The sequence below is a fragment of the Paramormyrops kingsleyae genome, chromosome 21 (genome assembly GCF_048594095.1).
Source record: "Paramormyrops kingsleyae isolate MSU_618 chromosome 21, PKINGS_0.4, whole genome shotgun sequence".
Lineage (NCBI taxonomy): Eukaryota > Metazoa > Chordata > Actinopteri > Osteoglossiformes > Mormyridae > Paramormyrops > Paramormyrops kingsleyae.
In genome coordinates this window covers 4,173,712-4,193,231 of record NC_132817.1, presented here as the reverse complement: position 1 = coordinate 4,193,231, position 19,520 = coordinate 4,173,712, and the positions used below count along the sequence as shown (strand labels likewise).

General features: G+C 48.8%; 1 protein-coding gene across 4 annotated transcripts in view; it reads right to left on the bottom strand.

Moving 5' to 3' along the window:
* Nucleotides 1-1,536: 1,536 nt before the first annotated feature.
* Nucleotides 1,537-19,520, bottom strand: part of tgfbr3 (transforming growth factor, beta receptor III) — a 66,785-nt gene continuing 48,801 nt past the window's right edge. For all 4 annotated transcript variants that reach the window (XM_023816622.2, XM_072704460.1, XM_023816623.2 and 1 more), the window contains exons 9-17: nucleotides 19,102-19,334; nucleotides 18,053-18,199; nucleotides 16,389-16,541; nucleotides 14,996-15,181; nucleotides 13,655-13,951; nucleotides 12,182-12,308; nucleotides 10,327-10,371; nucleotides 10,113-10,220; nucleotides 1,537-3,721 (exon numbers count right to left, since the gene is read on the bottom strand). In XM_023816622.2, coding sequence (XP_023672390.2) covers nucleotides 3,606-3,721; nucleotides 10,113-10,220; nucleotides 10,327-10,371; nucleotides 12,182-12,308; nucleotides 13,655-13,951; nucleotides 14,996-15,181; nucleotides 16,389-16,541; nucleotides 18,053-18,199; nucleotides 19,102-19,334 — 1,412 coding nt within the window. In that variant the 3' untranslated portion in view covers nucleotides 1,537-3,605. The remainder of the gene's footprint in view (nucleotides 3,722-10,112; nucleotides 10,221-10,326; nucleotides 10,372-12,181; nucleotides 12,309-13,654; nucleotides 13,952-14,995; nucleotides 15,182-16,388; nucleotides 16,542-18,052; nucleotides 18,200-19,101; nucleotides 19,335-19,520) is intronic.

Sequence of the window (19,520 nt, the reverse complement as noted above, 5' to 3'; positions counted from 1 at the left end):
GATCCACAGTTTTCGAACTGCCACAGTTCCTAAAATCCCTGCAGCTTTGAGCTTTAGCAAGAGCTGTTTGTGGGGGACAACATCAAAGGCCTTCTGGAAATCTAAGTAGATCACATCGTAGGCCTTTTTGTGATCAATTTCACTTGTAGCTTCCTCAAAGAACTCAAGTAGATTTGTTAAACAGGATCTACCTCTCCTAAATCCAAGTTGGCTATCGCTCAGAATATTATTTGCATCCAGGTAATCTACCATTTTCACTTGGATTATAGCTTCCATTATTTTTCCAGTAATGCTAGTTAAACTGATTGGCCTATAGTTTGCTTTATTACTTCTATCCCCTTTTTTGAATATGGGTGTTATATTAGCATGCTTCCAATCTGAAGGTACCACACCCACAGATAACGATTTCTGGAATGTTAAAGTAATGGGAATAATGGGAGACAGACCAGCTGTGCTGTTACACCCACCCCCCCCCCACTATCTTTCTCAATCCCAGGCTACTAAAGAGTGTTGCTCTGGGGTCAGAGGTCACCTCCCCCAGGGTCTCCAAGGCCTGGCCAGAGCCAGTCGTAACCCGGCTGGCCATCCGCAGCCCAGAAGCTGGCACGCCATTGGACAGTGCAGCGCTGGTGCTTCTTACTTTTCTGCAGAATTAATGAGTCTGATTGTCAGGTTAGGAAACAGACAAGAAGACGGGACATTTCATGGAAGGTAAGGAGGCTTTATTTTGCATATAAAAGATGTGCATATTTACAGCGAAGATTGTACAATGCAAACTCAAGGAAACACAAAGCTTTCGGGGCGTCCAAACCAGCCACGGGCTTTTGCTTTGGTTGGCGCTCAAAGTGTTATACATATTGTGGTTTACATTCCACCCACCCCCCCACAATGAAATAGACCCGTTTGCCAATCTAAGCACGAGGCGTTGGATTCCGGCCACAGGATCATAATCTCACAGGATTCAAACTCCCTTTAAAAAAAACCCAGTACACCTGCTTGTTGCCACAATTACAGTCTCACACAAACAAACCCTCTCTCAAAAAAAGAAATAAAAATGAGGTAGACAGTCAAAACGACTCAGAAACAAAATATACAATTCTGAGTCTGTTCCAAGCGAGAGGGCCTGGGGGGTAATCTGCTGGGATGTTAGTTTGCGCCCCCTCCCCCCCGCTATAAAGGCAGCTGCCAGCCGTGGTAATACCTCATCACCCCCCCCCCCCCAGCTCAGGGCCTCTCGCATGTGGCAGACTTGAGCTTTCACAACACCCCCCCCCCCCCCCCAATATGACATCACTGTCACCACGACTGATCAATACCATCACAACAGACCACAGACTTCCTCCTCTGGGGGGGTTATTGGAACTTGGTGGGAATCTCACATCTGGAGAGAGGACCTCGCTGTAGACCCTGTCAGGCCTCTGGCCCATTTCGTCCGTCTCCTTCGAGCCTGCGGAGGGCCTGCATCCCTTCAGCTTAAACCCAGGTGGGGGCTTTGCAGTGGAGTTGTTTGCAGTGGCTCCCCATTGGTTCTGTAAAGCGTTCTGGGTGTCTTAAAGCGCTATATAAATGTAACGTTCATTCATTCATTCAACATCGGTAGTGAACTGCAAAATTATAGTGCTTTTATCGATTACAAGACATCTAAATGGCTGATTGTAGCATCCAATAGCTATAACAAACAACATAATACCCCCATCCCCTCCCAAAAAAAAACAACAAATATCAGGTGCAAATAAGCTACACAAGCTCTGCAGTGGCGTCTGGAGAACGTGTCTTCTGCAGCTGCCTGAGTGCCAGTCAGCGGCAGCCCACTCTGGTCAGCACGGCTCCAATATCCTCTCTTTTTACAACTCTTTTCAGACGCGGCACAGAACCCAGACATCAGGAAGGGGAGCAAGACAATGAAACGCAGCAGTAGAAGAATACAACAGCGGGCAAAGATTCACAGTACGAACAGAACGGGATATGCTGGCTCTCAGGTACATACCTTAAAAAATATGCTTATATACCTCTATACAAACGACCCACAAAACAATAAAAATATACATGTGTTACTAAAATACTCTCTGGTCTTCTCTGAAGACCCCTATACAGGTTTTACACACCGGACTTAAAAAGCTTTTGCGTTAATATACAATCTATAAGGTCTGCAGGTGGTAACACTGTTGTACAGCTAATTCTAACGGTTTATGCAAACAGTTAGTCTAAATATATCTTTGTTTCACATATATACATTGTATGATTAGTACAAATATATCAAACTTACAAAATTTCCCGTCACTTTAAGGTTCAAAAAAAGAACAATACAGGAACAAAAATACCCTCCCACACTTCCCCACGGTGTGATTAAATGAGTGGCAGTGGGCACAGCATGCTTATGATGATGACGTTTACATGCATGTATAGTAAACTAAGAATACATATCATCTGTGGTAAATACTCAGAGCTCACTTACTCACTCACTCACTCACTCACTCAGTCACTCACACACACACACTCACACAACAGCATGAGAATCACAGACGGTAACCGTCGCTCACTGAGCGGGTCGCTCAGGATTCTGGGAGCAACACGACGGCCCCATCTGTCCATGTCTGCAAAGGCTACAAAGATGTGAATGTTCAAAGGGCAAAACACCCTAAATGGATTTCCTGGTGGCGTCAGAGCAAACGAGCACCTCTACGGCCCCTGTATCACCATGTGGGCAGTGAGCCTGAATTCCAAGATACATTATCTAATGTCGGTGAGGAGTGAAAAGGTCACATGACCTGTCCGGGTGGGAATACAGGCGTAGACGTTCAGCTTAACGGACAAGCCCCAGATCAGGCACATGAACACGCAAGCATGTCACAGGAGATAGTGGCATAAGACCCAGAAAAGTCACATAATATCTCAAGCAAAAACTATTTTTTTTTTTTGTTTAATGCCCAATCGGGAGACAGTATAACGTGATATACTGGAGCACAGGGGCAGGCGACCCTGATCCCGGAGTGTCTGTATCCAGCGGGTTTTCCATCCCACCTGGTCTCTGATGAACCACAGCTGATCTCAGGCAGATGGTAACTGCTCAGGAAGGATGGAATACTGGGTGGGTACCAGCCCTCCAGGATCAGGATCCTACCCCTGTTGTAGGATGTTTAACAAAATTAAATAATTATTAGTTGAAAATAATGTTTGGCCATTTTAGAGGTTAAAATTTGACTTATTTACAATATTAACAGCAATAAAAACTATATTATTAACATAATTACAGATAGCCCTATTCTTTATCAGACATTTGTCTATATAGATTTAGATGGACAGCTTTTCGATGTCTCCCCCCCCCCCACTGGTAAGGAATTAAAAATCTGACTGGCGTTCTGCTGCTTTCCCCTTAGATCCTGCATGTCCAGAACCATTCGCATCGGTTCCATCACAGCTTGTATGGGATGGCAGTACAGCATTTCGGGCTGCTCCGAACCTCGGCATGTCAAGTGAACGTCGTTCTTTGGTTGCAGAACCATAAAAACACACTGAATGGGGGGGGGGGGGCTGTTCTGTCTTTTAAAGAACAATCCAAAGTAATCCCTTTCATCCCAGGGCATGCGCTGGCGGGCGCATGTCGGCTAGGCAGTGCTGCTGGAGCAGGGCGTGCTCTGCGTGCTGCCGATGCTGTGGGCGGCGCTGCTGCTCTCCGAGGCTGGCTGGGACTGGGGCACCTGCTGCCGGCCGGCCGTCTCACCTGGGGGCGGGAATAGGGGCCTCATAAAACGCCTGCAGGCTGGAGCCCGTCGGGCCAACAGAAAAGGTTGTGGAGTTTCAACCATGCATCATGGAAGGACAATTCCTCAGTGTTGCCTAAACTCAGGGATATTAACACATGACGCTGAGGCTAGCCGCCGTGCTCCTCAGTGCTATTAACACATGACGCTGAGGCTAGCCGCCGTGCTCCTCAGTGCTATAAACACATGACGCTGAGGCTAGCCGCCGTGCTCCTCAGTGCTATAAACACATGACGCTGAGGCTAGCCGCCGTGCTCCTCAGTGCTATTAACACATGACGCTGAGGCTAGCCGCCGTGCTCCTCAGTGCTATTAGCACATGACGCTGAGGCTAGCCGCCGTGCTCCTCAGTGCTATAAACACATGACGCTGAGGCTAGCCGCCGTGCTCCTCAGTGCTATAAACACATGACGCTGAGGCTAGCCGCCGTGCTCCTCAGTGCTATTAACACATGACGCTGAGGCTAGCCGCCGTGCTCCTCAGTGCTATTAGCACATGACGCTGAGGCTAGCCGCCGTGCTCCTCAGTGCTATTAGCACATGACGCTGAGGCTAGCCGCCGTGCTCCTCAGTGCTATAAACACATGACGCTGAGGCTAGCCGCCGTGCTCCTCAGTGCTATAAACACATGACGCTGAGGCTAGCCGCCGTGCTCCTCAGTGCTATTAACACATGACGCTGAGGCTAGCCGCCGTGCTCCTCAGTGCTATTAACACATGACGCTGAGGCTAGCCGCCGTGCTCCTCAGTGCTATTAGCACATGACGCTGAGGCTAGCCGCCGTGCTCCTCAATGCTATTAACACATGACGCTGAGGCTAGCCGCCGTGCTCCTCAGTGCTATTAACACATGACGCTGAGGCTAGCCGCCGTGCTCCTCAGTGCTATAAACACATGACGCTGAGGCTAGCCGCCGTGCTCCTCAGTGCTATTAACACATGACGCTGAGGCTAGCCGCCGTGCTCCTCAGTGCTATTAACACATGACGCTGAGGCTAGCCGCCGTGCTCCTCAGTGCTATTAACACATGACGCTGAGGCTAGCCGCCGTGCTCCTCAGTGCTATTAACACATGACGCTGAGGCTAGCCGCCGTGCTCCTCAGTGCTATAAACACATGACGCTGAGGCTAGCCGCCGTGCTCCTCAGTGCTATTAACACATGACGCTGAGGCTAGCCGCCGTGCTCCTCAGTGCTATTAACACATGACGCTGAGGCTAGCCGCCGTGCTCCTCAGTGCTATTAACACATGACGCTGAGGCTAGCCGCCGTGCTCCTCAGTGCTATTAACACATGACGCTGAGGCTAGCCGCCGTGCTCCTCAGTGCTATAAATACATGACGCTGAGGCTAGCCGCCGTGCTCCTCAGTGCTATTAACACATGACGCTGAGGCTAGCCGCCGTGCTCCTCAGTGCTATTAACACATGACGCTGAGGCTAGCCGCCGTGCTCCTCAGTGCTATAAACACATGATGCTGAGGTTAGCTGCCGTGCTCCTCAGTGCTCTCTGCTACCCAGGCCCCTTTCTAATGATGCAGCTACCATGCTAACACCACTAAAGACTGCAGTGAAACAGCCCAATTACTGCAGGGGCGGCTTGCAGCAGAGAAGTCAAGCCCCATATGCAGTGGGGTCTGTGGAGACAGAAGGGCCCAATGGGTAACCCCACCCCCCGGGCCGGATTTAAGATCCTGATGAGAGCTTCCCTCTTTTCCATGCTTCTCCGCATGTTTATACTCAGAAAACTGAGACACGGAGAGGGTCACCCTCTCTCCTCGCCGGTCAGGCCCACTCTCTCCCCACTAAGTGAACCCGCCACTCTCTCCCCACCGGGTGGGCCCACCTCTCTCTCCCCGCAGCTCTCTCCCCATCTGGGGGCCCCGTAGCTCTCTCCCCACCGGGTGGGCCCACTGCGCTCTCTCCATCTAAGGGCCCCGCTGCTCTCTCCCCATCTGGGGGCCCCATCACTCTCTCCCCACCGGGTGGGCCCACTGCGCTCTCTCCATCTAAGGGCCCCGCTGCTCTCTCCCCATCTGGGGGCCCCGCCGCTCTCTCCCTGCTGCTCTCTCCCCATTTGGGGGCCCCATCACTCTCTCCCCACCGGGTGGGCCCACCTCTCTCTCCCCGCAGCTCTCTCCCCATCTAGGGGCCCCGCCGCTCTCTCCCCGCTGCTCTCTCCCCATGTGGTGGACCCGCCACTCTCTCCATGCCATTCTGGCCCCCGACTCCCTTCCCACCTGTCAGGCCTGCTCTCTTCATTGCATTTCAAATGCACATTCATCCTCATTTTCCCATGTTGTGAAAGAGGATCTTCCTTTTTTTTCAGGGCAATTAAAAAAAAAGCATATTTCTCTGGAATGTTTGCCTGGCATAGGGATTACAAGCATTTGGGGAAAAAGCTGTTTGTTTGTTTGAAATTTTTGGCACGCCGCACGCTGCGTGCAAGAACACTCTCCTTCCGCTGGTTGTTTGTGAGCGGCCTGTCTTCCTGCATGGTCGACCGAGGGCAGGCCAAAGTCCCCTGTGGGGGGGCTGTTATTCCCCCCCTGAAAGCTGGCTCCATCTCCTCCTCTGATCTGAGATGCTCTGCCAAGCCCGGACAAGAGGCCTAGCTAAAAACAGCTCCTGAGGGCCCCCACCCCCGTGACCGTGCACCTCCTTTTAAAGACGGAGCAGAAGAAACAACCTCTGGTTGAATCTGACATGCAGGTTTGTTGCAGTGCGGTGGAGGCTGACACGACCACATCCCGCGTGCCGCTTGCAGACCCGTGATTATTAAGATCATCCCTTTTGTCGTTTTACATATTTATTTCTGGCTTTTAATGAATTTAAGTCAGCTTTCGTAGGTTTAAAAGGAGCGATGCCTGACCACCCGCTGAAGGTGACGCAGCCAGACCCCCCCCCCCCCCGTGGCGTCTTCTATGAAAAAGGACGCTGCCCCCTGCTGTGCTGGAGACTTCACTGCAGTTTCTGTAGCAGGACTGGCCCTCACCGCTGCAGCTCCTTATAAACGGAGCCATGTTGAATGACAGAGTGCCCCCCTCTCAAAGCGGAGAATGCGCTTGGTCGGCCCTGCTGTCGAGGGCGGCTCATTGGCCAGTGATCCGCACTGGGAGTGACCTTTCCAGGCACAGTCCGCAATGGCTTTCACATACCTCTCAGCATCCATGAAGGAGATGTAAAGAAGTCACATCTGGATAAAGGTTCAAAAGAAGGTCTGTTCTTTTTTTTTTGTTTTTTAAACTCTTGAAGAACAGCACTTATATTTAAAGGCACTCAAGATGGACAACCACAAAAGAGCTATAAGTATGTTTATATGAAATGTTCTTTCATCTGGAACGGGGAGTCATCTGTACATTTTTTTAAAATAATATTTATGTTCTGTACTCATACACAGTATTCACAATGTTACAGAATTTTAAGTCTTCGGTCACTTTTTCAAATTATTCCAGCTGTGGACTGGGTCTAACAAACGATCTTTGAGACAACAGGAAGTCATCTGATAAGAATGTCACACCCAGCGCTTCATTTCCTGTTTTCATAAGATCTCAATGTCAAAACTTTGCTTGTTGGAATCAGAAAGTGTTTGGCTGACACAATTATGCAATGTGTGAGGTACCGACATCTCCAAGGGCTCATCTGGGGGCTGTATTCCTGTGAGAGCAGCACCTGCACTACAACTGAGGGTGTAGATCAAACAAGCCTCTCCCAAGGGCCACACTGTTTCCAGCAGCCCCCCAGAGCTCGCATCGTGGATCGACGATCGTGGGCCAGATGTCCTCTCATATCTTCCACCATTTCTAATTTCACAATACTGTTTGAAGGCCAGACACTGTGGCACTTCATCACTGGCTGCCACCATTCTCAGGGGACTGGTTACATCTCCGTAACAGACCACTAAAGCTTTTCATCCTCTCCTAACTTCTGACTTCTGCTAGGGAGGGAATGAGCCATCGCGGCGGCGATGAAGGTCATGGCTCCCACAATCCTTTGTGATATTTAAAGAAGGCATCGTCCACAGAATTTGGAGAAGCTGCCCAAATGTATGTAAACTGTATTGTTTCTAGCATTTGTGGTTGATTTTCTTTAGCCTCCAGAGAACCATGGGGCTATTTTAAGAGAACGTCTTGCTGTTTTGAAATCCTTTAGATGATATTTTAAATAGCTTGGATTTTTTTTAACTTTCAAAAATAAAGGACACTGAAGTCTCACAAAATGTCCATGTTTGGACATCTTGTTGTAAAAAAAATAAATAAAAAAAGTAATCACTTTCCCAGCTCTGACAGGAGGTCATGCATGTTGGAAAAGGAAAAGTGTCATCCTCCTCTTTGAAGTGTTACCCTTGTTGGCCATGAAGTTCAACGGTAGTAGAACTTCCTGGTCCATGAAGGCTCAGTATAACATGTCACTTTGTAGACAACACAGTGCATTGTGCCAGATGAAAACCATGTTAAATCGTAGGAATCCTCCCAACTTCTTTGCTACAGATCCCAGAATTTTCAGATGTCTCCTCCTATAAATTATCCTTCAGAATGATCAAGTTATAGTTTAAAAATGACTGAGAAATAGAGAAAAAATGGCTGCACCTCTCACGGACCCCGTGAACTAAACCTTTCTCAAACAAACGCTGCTCAACTGAAGAACACTGATACCAAGTTTCTTGGGGGAGCCCTAAGGGGCTGCAGATGGTTTCGCCTTGATGCCACTGGACCGACGGGCAGCTGTGTGTGCAGTAGCTTCAATGACTCGTCCCGAAGCATTTGCAAGGTCAAGTACAGCATTGACCTTTCAGCAAAAGGATGCTAAGGTTCTCTGCCTTTTGATGCGGCACAGCTGTCAAAGATCCTCATTACGCCGTGAAAGGGCTTCACCCTATTTATCTGAGGGATTTCTCTTGTTGGTTTGAGGCTATCTAGGCTGAGCAAAGCAGGACACTGCTGTCCTTCTGTACTGACAGGGAATTAGGGGATTTTCCACCAGACCAGTTAAAGGACGGATATGCATATTGATGGCCGAGAAGTGAGGCAGAATGGAGACACCAGCCAGGATGCAACGTTGACTTCTGCACCCCGGGGGAGGGTCACTGAAATGGACCTGGCATCCAGAGGCTGGATTGTGTCTTTTCTTGTGCAGGCTTCTGTGGTCATGGTTACCGCTGGGGGTGGAGAGAGGGGGGATTCCCACTGTGCTGGTTCTATGAATACAAGCAAGCGGGCCTCACCCCACAAACAATCCATCGGACAAAAGACAAAGGGCTCGCGTCAGCTAACAAACAGGATATGCTTCAATGAGGCACACGTGGAAAAAGACTTGGCCTTTGACATTCCTCGTTGAGTTCAGTACCCAGTTACCTTCGGCCAAGGACTCGGAGACTGGCATTTACAAACAGTGTGAACGAAAATGAAGAGAAATGCCAGGGTTTTACATACGTGACTAACAGTGTGGTCCTTAAATGAGATTTTAGATGATTTTTCAAGCATGCTTAAGCCTAGTTTAGTCATATCCACTGTCGGTAATATTTCTTGGGTCATTCATTTGATTTTTATTCTTGATTGCTATAACGGCACGGTTTAGTTTATCCGTCTTCTGTAACCACTTATTCTATTGAGTCACAGGGTGGGAGGGGTGGGGGTGCATAGCCTAAAGGTTACAGGCACATAGCGGGGAACGACCCAGGATGGGGCACCAACCCACCCAGGGGGGCACTGACACTCACACAAGTGATTTGCCAACTCCAATTGGCCTCGGCATGATTTTGGACTGTGGGGGGAACCGGGGGAAACCCCATGGCGACAGAGGGAGAAAATGCAAACGCCACACACATGGATCCCTGGTCTTCCCATGAACGCTGGGCCCAGTGGCGTGAGTGACAGTGCTGACCACTGCACCACATTTGGGAGGAGTGTGTGGAGGGATACTGAGCACACACGAAAAACCTCAGGGTGTTTTTGGACTGTGAGGGAAAACCAAAGTACCCAAACCCTGCACACCCCACCCTGGCAGGGACTTGAACCCTGGTCCCAGAGGTGTGAGGCAACAGCACTAACCACTACACCACCAAGCCACACACATTTATCTCTGTTGACTTAAAAATAGGTCATGAAGAATAGTTATTAAAAATTCAGGCAGCAAACATGCAATAGGACCTTTTTAACATAATGCCTTTCATTGCTCTTAACTTTGGTCACATTTTTAAGTTTCACATTTCAAAATTTTTACACACTGTTTGATTTGGTAAAATTTTCTGTTTCTTTTTACCTGGAGGAAATCCCATGGTGACACAGGGAGAAGAGGGAAGCCACACTTTGTTTAGACCCATTCCAGCGAATGAGACTGAGGCATGCAGGACCGCACTCACCCGTGTGTGAATATATGAACCACAAGACTCCCGTCAGCAAAGCACCGATGACGAAAGCCGCGAAGGCGATCCCGACCACGGTGGGGGTGTTCAGCACGTGCGCTGCAGCTGTGGACCAAAGAGAGCTCGCTGTTTCATCATAGCACACAGTCTACGTTACACCGATATGCCCAGCTCACTGTCCCGGACTTTCGGTAAACCTAGGAGTACTTACAGTTAGGCTGCACGGTGTCGTCAGGATCTACCGTGGACGGAGTTTCTGAAATAGGAGAGAAATCACTGTAAGGACAAACATTGACTCAGTGCCACCCGTTATCTGCAGGGTAAGGCTCAGAGTCTCACTGAGACGGCGCCGGCCCACGTGAGCCCTTAGTAAATCTATAGTAAATGTTCTGAGCACAATTTTAAGTTACTTAGCTGGAGTCAAAGGCAGGTCCTTATCGACCAAAAGACGTGCGTCCGCATCCCGCTCTGCTCCTAGGGATTTATGTGACCCCCCATCAAAGCATTCGCCTTAAGAATGCGCTACAAGTCGATATCTGACCTGCCGGTTTAAACCGTGACATGCATGGCATTAAAGCCACATTTCGCGTAGTTATGTCCCCATCACTGATATAATGGCACTTTTGTGAGGACTTTCTTTGTGGCTTTTTGTGAGCTGGACAGAGCCGGGTACGGGATTAAATGTGTCGAACAATGGGAGCTATTCTTGGTAAGGGGCACCGAGGCGCTCTGGGTCCTGTGTCCGGCCGGGCTGAGGCAGCCGGGGGGAACAGAGGCACCCTCATGCTGGACCTCTGTGTGGGGAAAGCATGGCTCAGCTACCCACTGGGCCGTTTAGGGGCTTCCCAAACCAGGGGGAGACCACAGCGAGAGGTGGGGGGGGCACCTGACCTCTGACCTCGCTCTGCGAGTGAGAGACAACAAACAAACGCTGCTCTGTGTGTCCCAGAGTCTGTAAACTATTTTTGTTAACCTAATTTTAGCTGATTAGTTTAGCTTGATTTTCTGCTTCATTGCTTTCATTTAAAGATGAAGTGCATCTCTCGGGACCTCAGATGCTGCGGGATACGGGGACGATGCCATGCTTGTGGGTTCATCTCGGCCGACCTCAGTTTGTGCTGAAACCGCAAAGCCTGAACCTTGCCACTCCCATCTGGCATGGCCGCCTCGCCATGGTGACGTGAGCCACACTCCCGCTCCCGAAATCCGCGCGGTGGGCGGAGTGACACCAAACCAAGCGCGGCAGGCCGGATGAGGCAGACAGCGGGTCAGTTTGAAGCCTGCAAAAGCGGCCCCATGTCGTGTGGCTCTTGAAACAAAGACGAACTCACGTCATCTCATTTATCAAGCCCGAAAACATATTAGCGCAGTCAATGTCCATCTTAGTACTGCTCTTAAGAAGGGGGGGGGTCTGATTTAAAGATAGTGCCTGCAGTTTGAGCCCCCAAACAATCCTATGCTGTGCTGGTTGGCCAAGAGGCCAACAGCCCCAACCAGCATGCTTGTTTTCTTTACCATCTCCACCTGAGAGAAACCTTTGTGCTAGACATACATTTCCAGTGCGGGAACCCTCTTCACTGCGCTCGTTTCCTTTGAAGAAATCCAGGGGGGTGGGTTACCCAAACTCAGAGCGAAACAAACGACTCTCACCCCTGCGGCTCAGCTGGAGCACAGTGGCGAAAACATCGGCAGACGCGATTCCAGAGAAGGAAGGGGTGTGTTTGTGGGTTCATGTGGGGGGTGGGGGGGAGACACCCCCTGAGTAAAAGGCTAGTCAGGGACGCTGGGGTGCCAAGTGGGACCCGCGAGTGTGTACTGTCATAGTAAGGGGCTCAGAATCTGGCTGCAGTGCTGCATCAGAGCCCCTCTCCCTCCACACAGGCCCCCACCCTCACTCGGGGTTGGGGGGGCCTCTGGGCTGCTAAATGAAAACAACTGCAGCCTCCTGCTGGAGATACGTTGTGTTTTTCCCTCTCTGGTGTTTTTTTAAACACTGAGAATCGGGGGGGGGGGGGCGCACTGTGTAGGACACGCTGTACTGTGCTCAGGTTGGGGGTGGAACCTACGCTGTGGCTCTGTGGGCTCCGGGTTGGATGTCACCGCCAGCGCTCGGGTGATGGTCTCGGCGTTCATCGTCATGGACATGATGAAGCTGAAGTCGGCAGAAGTGCAGGCCTCATCCGGGGACATACACTGCCGAGAGACACGCACAAACACACACAGCAGGGTGAGAGCCGCACATTTGTACTATATCTATAAGTAGATGTTTGTCCAAAGTAGTATACAAGTAAAAAAACATTTTCACATCACAACACCAGCGGACACCTTCCCCGTATGACTGTGCGAGGGGCAGCGAATGTGATCGAACAGGACATTCCGTCTAATGCTGACCTTTGTCCTGCACATTTCCAAATACTGTGAATCTTGCGTCTGCTTTGCCTTGGAACTGAGCACTGCCTCCATTAGACACTGGGTTTTGTAGGTACTGTACTTTGTCTTTCTACAAAAACTATTTTAAAACACAGGATGAAAACAGCCTGCTTACTCAGCACTGGATTATTAGCAAAGACGGCTTCCGAATGGCTTGCCTGTCATTCTAGAGCGTTTCAGAATGGTATTTTCAAGAATGGTCTTTTGGGATTTTTTACGTAGCAGGGAGTGCACCTGGTTTCTTCACATTTGAGCGATTTCTAGACAAATATGTACAAAGTCCAAGCGGCTCTTGATAAAAGCAAAACAAACAGAGGAAGGTTTTAGCTTCACTTCGTGGGCAGCTTGGTAAAGACAGACCAATTTATGAAGGAATCCTCCCCTAAACTATATAAGCCATTAAAAATGTTTAGCTGTTAATGGAAATAGGAAGGCCTACCAGAAAAGAGTGCTTTAAGCATGTAAGGAAGTGCGTAAGGAGGGACTCTCTATAGACATCAACAACTGCCAAAAACCACTGAATGGATTTTATGGAAATTATCCCCAAATTCTAAATCCAGTTTTTCATCTCTGTCAATTATCACAGTATTAAGACAAATCATGCCCATGTCAAATCTACTAAAAGGTAAGAATTAGTGTGTGGTAATGTAAGGGAAAAATGGTTCAAGGATACTGAACACTGAAATGTATAGCATCCATGGGAAGCTTTCTGAAACCGTTCTCGTGACAACACTTAGTACCCACAGTCACTGAAACCAGGTTAGTACCCACAGTCACTGAGACCAGGTTAGTATGCACAGTCACTGAGACCAGGTTAGTATGCACAGTCACTGAGACCAGGTTAGTACGCACAGTCACTGAGGCTAGGTTAGTATGCACAGTCCCTGAGGCTAGGTTAGTACGCACAGTCACTGAGGCTAGGTTAGTACCCACAGTCACTGAAACCAGGTTAGTACCCACAGTCACTGAGACCAGGTTAGTATGCACAGTCACTGAGACCAGGTTAGTACGCACAGTCACTGAGACCAGGTTAGTACGCACAGTCACTGAGACCAGGTTAGTACGCACAGTAAGACCCATCCCACAGGCAGGAAGGACAGAGCGTCTACCTTGGGCAGTCCTCGGCTGTCAGAAGGCCCCTCGGTGCATGGAGTTATCTGGCAGTGGAGGAACTGAATGGTCTCTTTGAACTTTGACCTGAAGGTGAAGCTGAACTTCTTTGTACCAGTCCACTCCTGCACAGGGAGGAAGTCGGCTGCCTGTGTGAGGAATACCAGCGAGTCCTCTGTCGGGCAGACGTTCTCGATGATTGCATAGTCAAGCATCTCGTTGGCGTTGTCACAGGGCGAGATGTGGCATGCTTGGATCATGAAATCCATATCGTTATCCGCTTGATTTATAGTAACCTGGAAAATGAGGTACAAAATTAAATTTCAGAGTTGACACATAAAGTCACCATATTTAATTTTTTTCAATAACTGACATGAATGGCAGCTTGAAGCCACCCTTTTACAAGGTGTTCCCCAAGACCGCTGACCACTGAAAGCACCTGTCCAAGAGCTGGCATCTGGATTTTATGAGCAGAACGACAGAAGGTGAGGCCTCTTCTCTGATCTTTCCAGCAGCAGACCGTACCGCCTTCCTACAGACCATTACATCTGCAGAATTTCCTTTCCACATTGCCGGACCTAACCGCGCAAAGGCTGCTCATTCAAGATGCGAGGCGGAGTGGCCCGCAGTCTGCTCCCTAACATCTGTCCTTCTACCCGGACCTCATCTGCTGGGAAGGCCTGGTGGTGTCATAAATTCGAGAAGTGCCACGGGATTCAGTCTTCTTTAGATCCCTCCCCAAACAGCGTGAAGGTCTGCAGGGGGGGCGTTTGGACACGGCTGGTGGCCTGGAGGGCCTCTCCATGGCATCCGGCTGGCTTGAAGTTCACTTATCTCAAAAATTCACTATCAATCAAGGGGTTTGCAGGCATGAGCAACAGACACCTGGCCTCTCCAGTGGGCCTGCAGCTTCATTTTCCAACCACTAAACAGCTGTGGTTGTATTCCTGAAACGTACAGGGAGAAAGGAGCCTGATCCGAGGCCAGAATGCCGCTAGGAAAGCCGACATCGAGAGTCAGACCCGAGAAGACCTGCTCAGAGCATGCAGATGCAAGACGAGGATCAAGCTCAACCCCATGTTTCATCTCCCGCAATTCTGCCATGTAGGAAAATGTGCCAGCCAAACATGTAGATGTACAAATGATCACTAAACATACAAAGGACCAAGTACACTCATTTAAATGTTTGTCTAGATGCTCAGAACCCAAATGGTTCAAACAGAAATTCTAAAGTTCTTCTCTTAAGGAATCTCAATGGGTTCACGTATGTGTGGTGTTTGGGAATGCATGAGAGTAAGGTCAATATGCTACCCCCTCCCCCCCCCCCCCAAGTCATCTACCTCCACATTTATGGATTTGTTGTCTGCAGTTCTGAGTGGGACTTCAGGCATATGGTGTTGAAAGAGGTCCGAGTCGTAGAGCTCCATGCTGAAGGTCACACCCTTGCTGACCAAGCCTTTTTTGGTATCAGGCTTGGGGACCCTGGACTGTGGGGCCTCTGGCAGCTTCCCGTAGGTGCAGTTAAACTGTGGGGTGGGGGGTGGGGGGACACAGAGAATGGCCGTCAAGAGGGAACAGATCCCCAGGTTCGACACATAGGACACTGCGTGTGACATTCACAATGCACGGTGGGGGAGGATCTGAAGAGGCCTAAAGCAGGAGAGGTTCTGGAATTGGATTCTGCATGGAAAGAGTGGAAGCTCTCCAAACATCAGGTCAGCAGAAGTTCAAGAGACAGACGTTATGGATGGAGCTTGGAGGGAAGACCCCTCCGTCGTGTGGAGATGCCAGAAAGATTCTGTTGGGTCTGGGGGACGCGGGTGGGCAGTGACGGCTCTCCCTGTCTTAGTACAACCTGTTCATTACACTGTTACTCTCCCCTGGGGGGTTTCACCTGTGCTCAGGCCTGTTCAGTACACCACATCTACTTCAATACTCTCTGTCAGGGGGGCGTTCAGGCCTGTTCGGTATATCATGACTCTCCACCAGGGGGTGTGACTGGTGTTCAGGCCTGTTCGGTATACAATGGCTCTCCACTGACTTCCTTACACATTAATTACACAAGGTTGGGGGTGCAAGTCACACAAGTCATACCTTAAGAAGGACATTGCTGCCTTAGAAAAGGTGCAACAGAGGGCTACGAGAATGATTCCTGGTCTTAGAGGAATGTCTTATGAGGAGAGGTTAGCTGAGCTGAATCTGTTTAGCCTTGAGCCTAAGGGGGGACATGATCCAGGTCTATAAGATTCTAACGGGTCTGAATGCTGTTCAGCCAAATGGCTATTTCAATATTAGTTTAAATACTAGAACTCGTGGCCATAAGTGGAAATTAGCGGGAGAACATTTTAAAACAAATTTGAGGAAGCACTTCTTTACACAGCGTGTAGTCAGAGTATGGAATAGTCTTCCTGTTAGTGTAGCGGAAGCTAAAACCCTGGGTTCCTTTAAATCAGAGCTAGATAAGATTTTAACAACTCTGAGCTATTTAGTTCTCCCCAAACGAGCTTGATGGGCCGAATGGCCCCCTCTCATTTGTAAATTTCTTATGTTCTTATGTAGCTGTAAGAGGTGTGTGTTTTATATGCACACAGATATACTACTAGTGTTTTTTTTTTTTTTTTTACAGTCCAGGTTGATGTGTCCAGCTCAGTACTCTATGAGGTCAGCCCTGTATCCAGCCCCGGTACTGTACAGAAGCTCTGCGGCAGGAGGAACATGGAGAGGATGGCCTACCATGATGGAGTAGAGCATGGGCTCCCTGTGCTGCAAGAAAGGCCTGCCCTGCCCTTCCACGTCTGAGGGGAAGCCCCCGTCACCCGACTCCATGTCCTCATAGTCGTCATGCCAGCCACTCTCTTCCTGGCCTTCCGATTGGTGGATCAGGACCTGCGTCACATGGCAGAAGTGTCAGAAGTGGGGTAGCAGAACTATCCACGCCAGACAACTCTGGTTGTAGCTTGAAACATTTGTGTGCCTGGGAGGACATAAACTCGCACTCTACATGCAATACGGGACAGAGCTGCCAAAATATACAGGAAGAAATTAACGGGAATTAAGACAAGAATGACATTTCAACATCAAACTGAAGGCCAGTCCAGGAAATGCTTTTTAATTCTATTATAAAAAAATGAGAAAGACAAGACTGGTGTCAAGCTCAATATACTGCATTTAGATGATTCATTTTTATATGTGGTCATATCTGGGCCAAGTGAGGTCAGGGAGTCTTGAGAAACATTAGGAGTGTGGTGAAACACGATGAAGATGTGATGTGGGAACACCGGTGTCGTCAGCGTCCGCGACTTTACAACCAAAACAAAACGCTCGAGCTTCAAGAAAACAGGCTGCTATTGTGCAAGGTTAATATTTAAAGGGCTAAAGATGCAGCAGGATGTGGTCACCAGTGTTAATTTTGACAGCAGATTTCAATTTAGTTTTAGTCATAGTCTTTTGACTAAAATGCAATTTTAGTTTTAGTCATATTTTAGTCATCTGTTTTGTTTTAGTTTTAGTCTAGTTTTAGTCGACTAAAAAGCATAAGATTTTAGTCGACTAAATCTACTGTAGATTTAGTTGACTAAAATATATTGGGTTTAATTTAAATGTAATTTAGTTAAACCGTGGTAATATACAAAATATTCTAACTTAAAATTAAATAAAGCCAAGTCTCATTAAATATGTGGAATATCGTCTTTCCATAAAAACCAAAAATTAGATATGCATTGTTTAGAACTTGCATATGACATTCTTCATTCTGTAAAGCAAAAGTGCAACTCCAAATTATTTAAAAGAAAAACTGTATTTGGCAGTAATGCCATTGCAAATACTGCATGACCTGAAAAAATTACCTTGCAGATGTCGCTTTAGATTTGTTGTATTTTTACCAGCGATTTCCGCTCCACACGGTTTACACAAGGTCTTGTTTGTCTTGACATCAAACGTGAAATTATTCCATATATCTTCTCTTCTTTTTCTCCCAGCCATTGCCATGTCATTTTAGTTTAAGTCAGACAGACACCCACCAATGTATGCAAGATGTACTGTCGCATCTCGCGTCGCAAGGTGAATCAGTATCTTAATTTTCCAAATGTGCGTGTGCGTCTCACCGCGCCACGCACCAAGATTAATTCTGATTGGATCATTTCCAAAAACGTCCCTCACTCACATTTTCGTCTCGTTTTTATTAGTTAACGAAAATGTCAATATATTTTTATTATAGTTTTCGTCATCATCACTTAATTTTTATTTAGTTATCGTCTCGTTTTCGTCAGTGAAAATTTGTCGTTGACGAAAATTATAACGAAAATATTTCGTCAACGAAATTATCACTGGTGGTCACTTTTTAGTGCAAAGCTGAGAGACGACCTCCTCTCCGCAGTTTCTCGGTGAAGCTAGTTAACCTGGTTGATGAAGACGGCCGGAAGGCTGGAGAATTTGGTGGTCTGGCATCCCATCAGCGGGGTCTCCAGGACGTAGTGAGTGCCGTTGTGTCTGGCTTTGCATGACTGGTCCAAAAGGGTGACCTCTGGCTCCTTAAGCCCAAGTGCCTGGAAAGGAATGGGGCAGATGTCAGCCTACTGACAGAGCGACTGCTCTCTCCTGCGGCTCTCTGGCGTACAATCTGCTCAAGCCATTAATGCCTTTTAACGGGATCGGGAAGCTCTGTAAGAATTTGATCCGTAGAAACATGTGATCCGTAGAAACTCTTCATGTGCCTTTAATTAAAAGCCATTAACATGAGAGGTTTGTGAGCCTGGCAAAATGGGGATTTATTCTGAGCAGAAACACAAACTGCTCATTCCTGGAGCAGCTTTGGGGCCCCAAGATGGGAGAGGGTTTATTTCCACCACTGGGGCGGGTGGGGGTTCTGAGCAGGGCTGTGATGTGGTCTTCCTCTCGAGGGGCCAGAAGGGGGGGGGGGGTAGGGCCACACACTGGCGGAGGGGAACCTGTGCAGTCCAAACAGAGCGTGCCACAGGCCTGCGACGCTCTGCTATTTATGACAGCTTTGCGACGCACAAATGCTTCTATGGAAACTCCAAATATAATTGAACACCACCAGAGGTTTTGGAAGGCATTATTAAACTCGTTACAGATGCAAGGCACACAAAACCAATGTACAGACAGAAACTATTAGCTGTCCGAACGTGACAGTACCCCCGGCTCAGAGCCCTGAGTGATTTAAAACAATAGGCTGTCCTTTTCAGTAATGCTAGAAAACACACTTCATGGTGCTCAGCAGCTCTCCGCTGTTCCACGACGTATTAAGTGCTGAGGCGAGTGAAGTGACTGACCCAAAGTTCACTGAACCTCCAGGCAGCTGCATGTTACAGTGTCAGTAGTGCAAGTAACTGCTTGACAACTCAATAGCTCTGGGATGGAGAGAGTGACTGGGCTGGCGGGCCCCATGCTGTGTACGCGGGACGGTTATGGACGGCGCCAGGCCTACCTCCAGCCTCTCCTGGGGCAGGATCACCACCATCGTCTGCTCCTCACACTGCACGCTCAGCTCAATGTCAATGGCAAGGCTCAGGGGCACGTCTTCTGACAAGGGTCCATCCACGGGTGGGAATAGGGAGAAGGGGCGGCCCCGTTGGAAGGGCAGGCCCTCTGAACCTGGCTGGGGGTCAGGCTGAAACAGGACAGGAGGGAGTTCCCTCTCGAGGATATCATCTGGAATATCTACGAGTCAAAAAGAAAAGACCTTATTCTGTGTGCAAGTTATAAGGCCGGGGAAACAGCACAAGTGAGACAAGCCTCGCGTCCTCATTCCCCGCCTCCGGGGTGGCTCGGTGTTTAATTGACAGACAGCCGCACCAATCCCCAACATTCCCCACCTCTTGGGTGGCTCGGCGTTTGATTGACAGA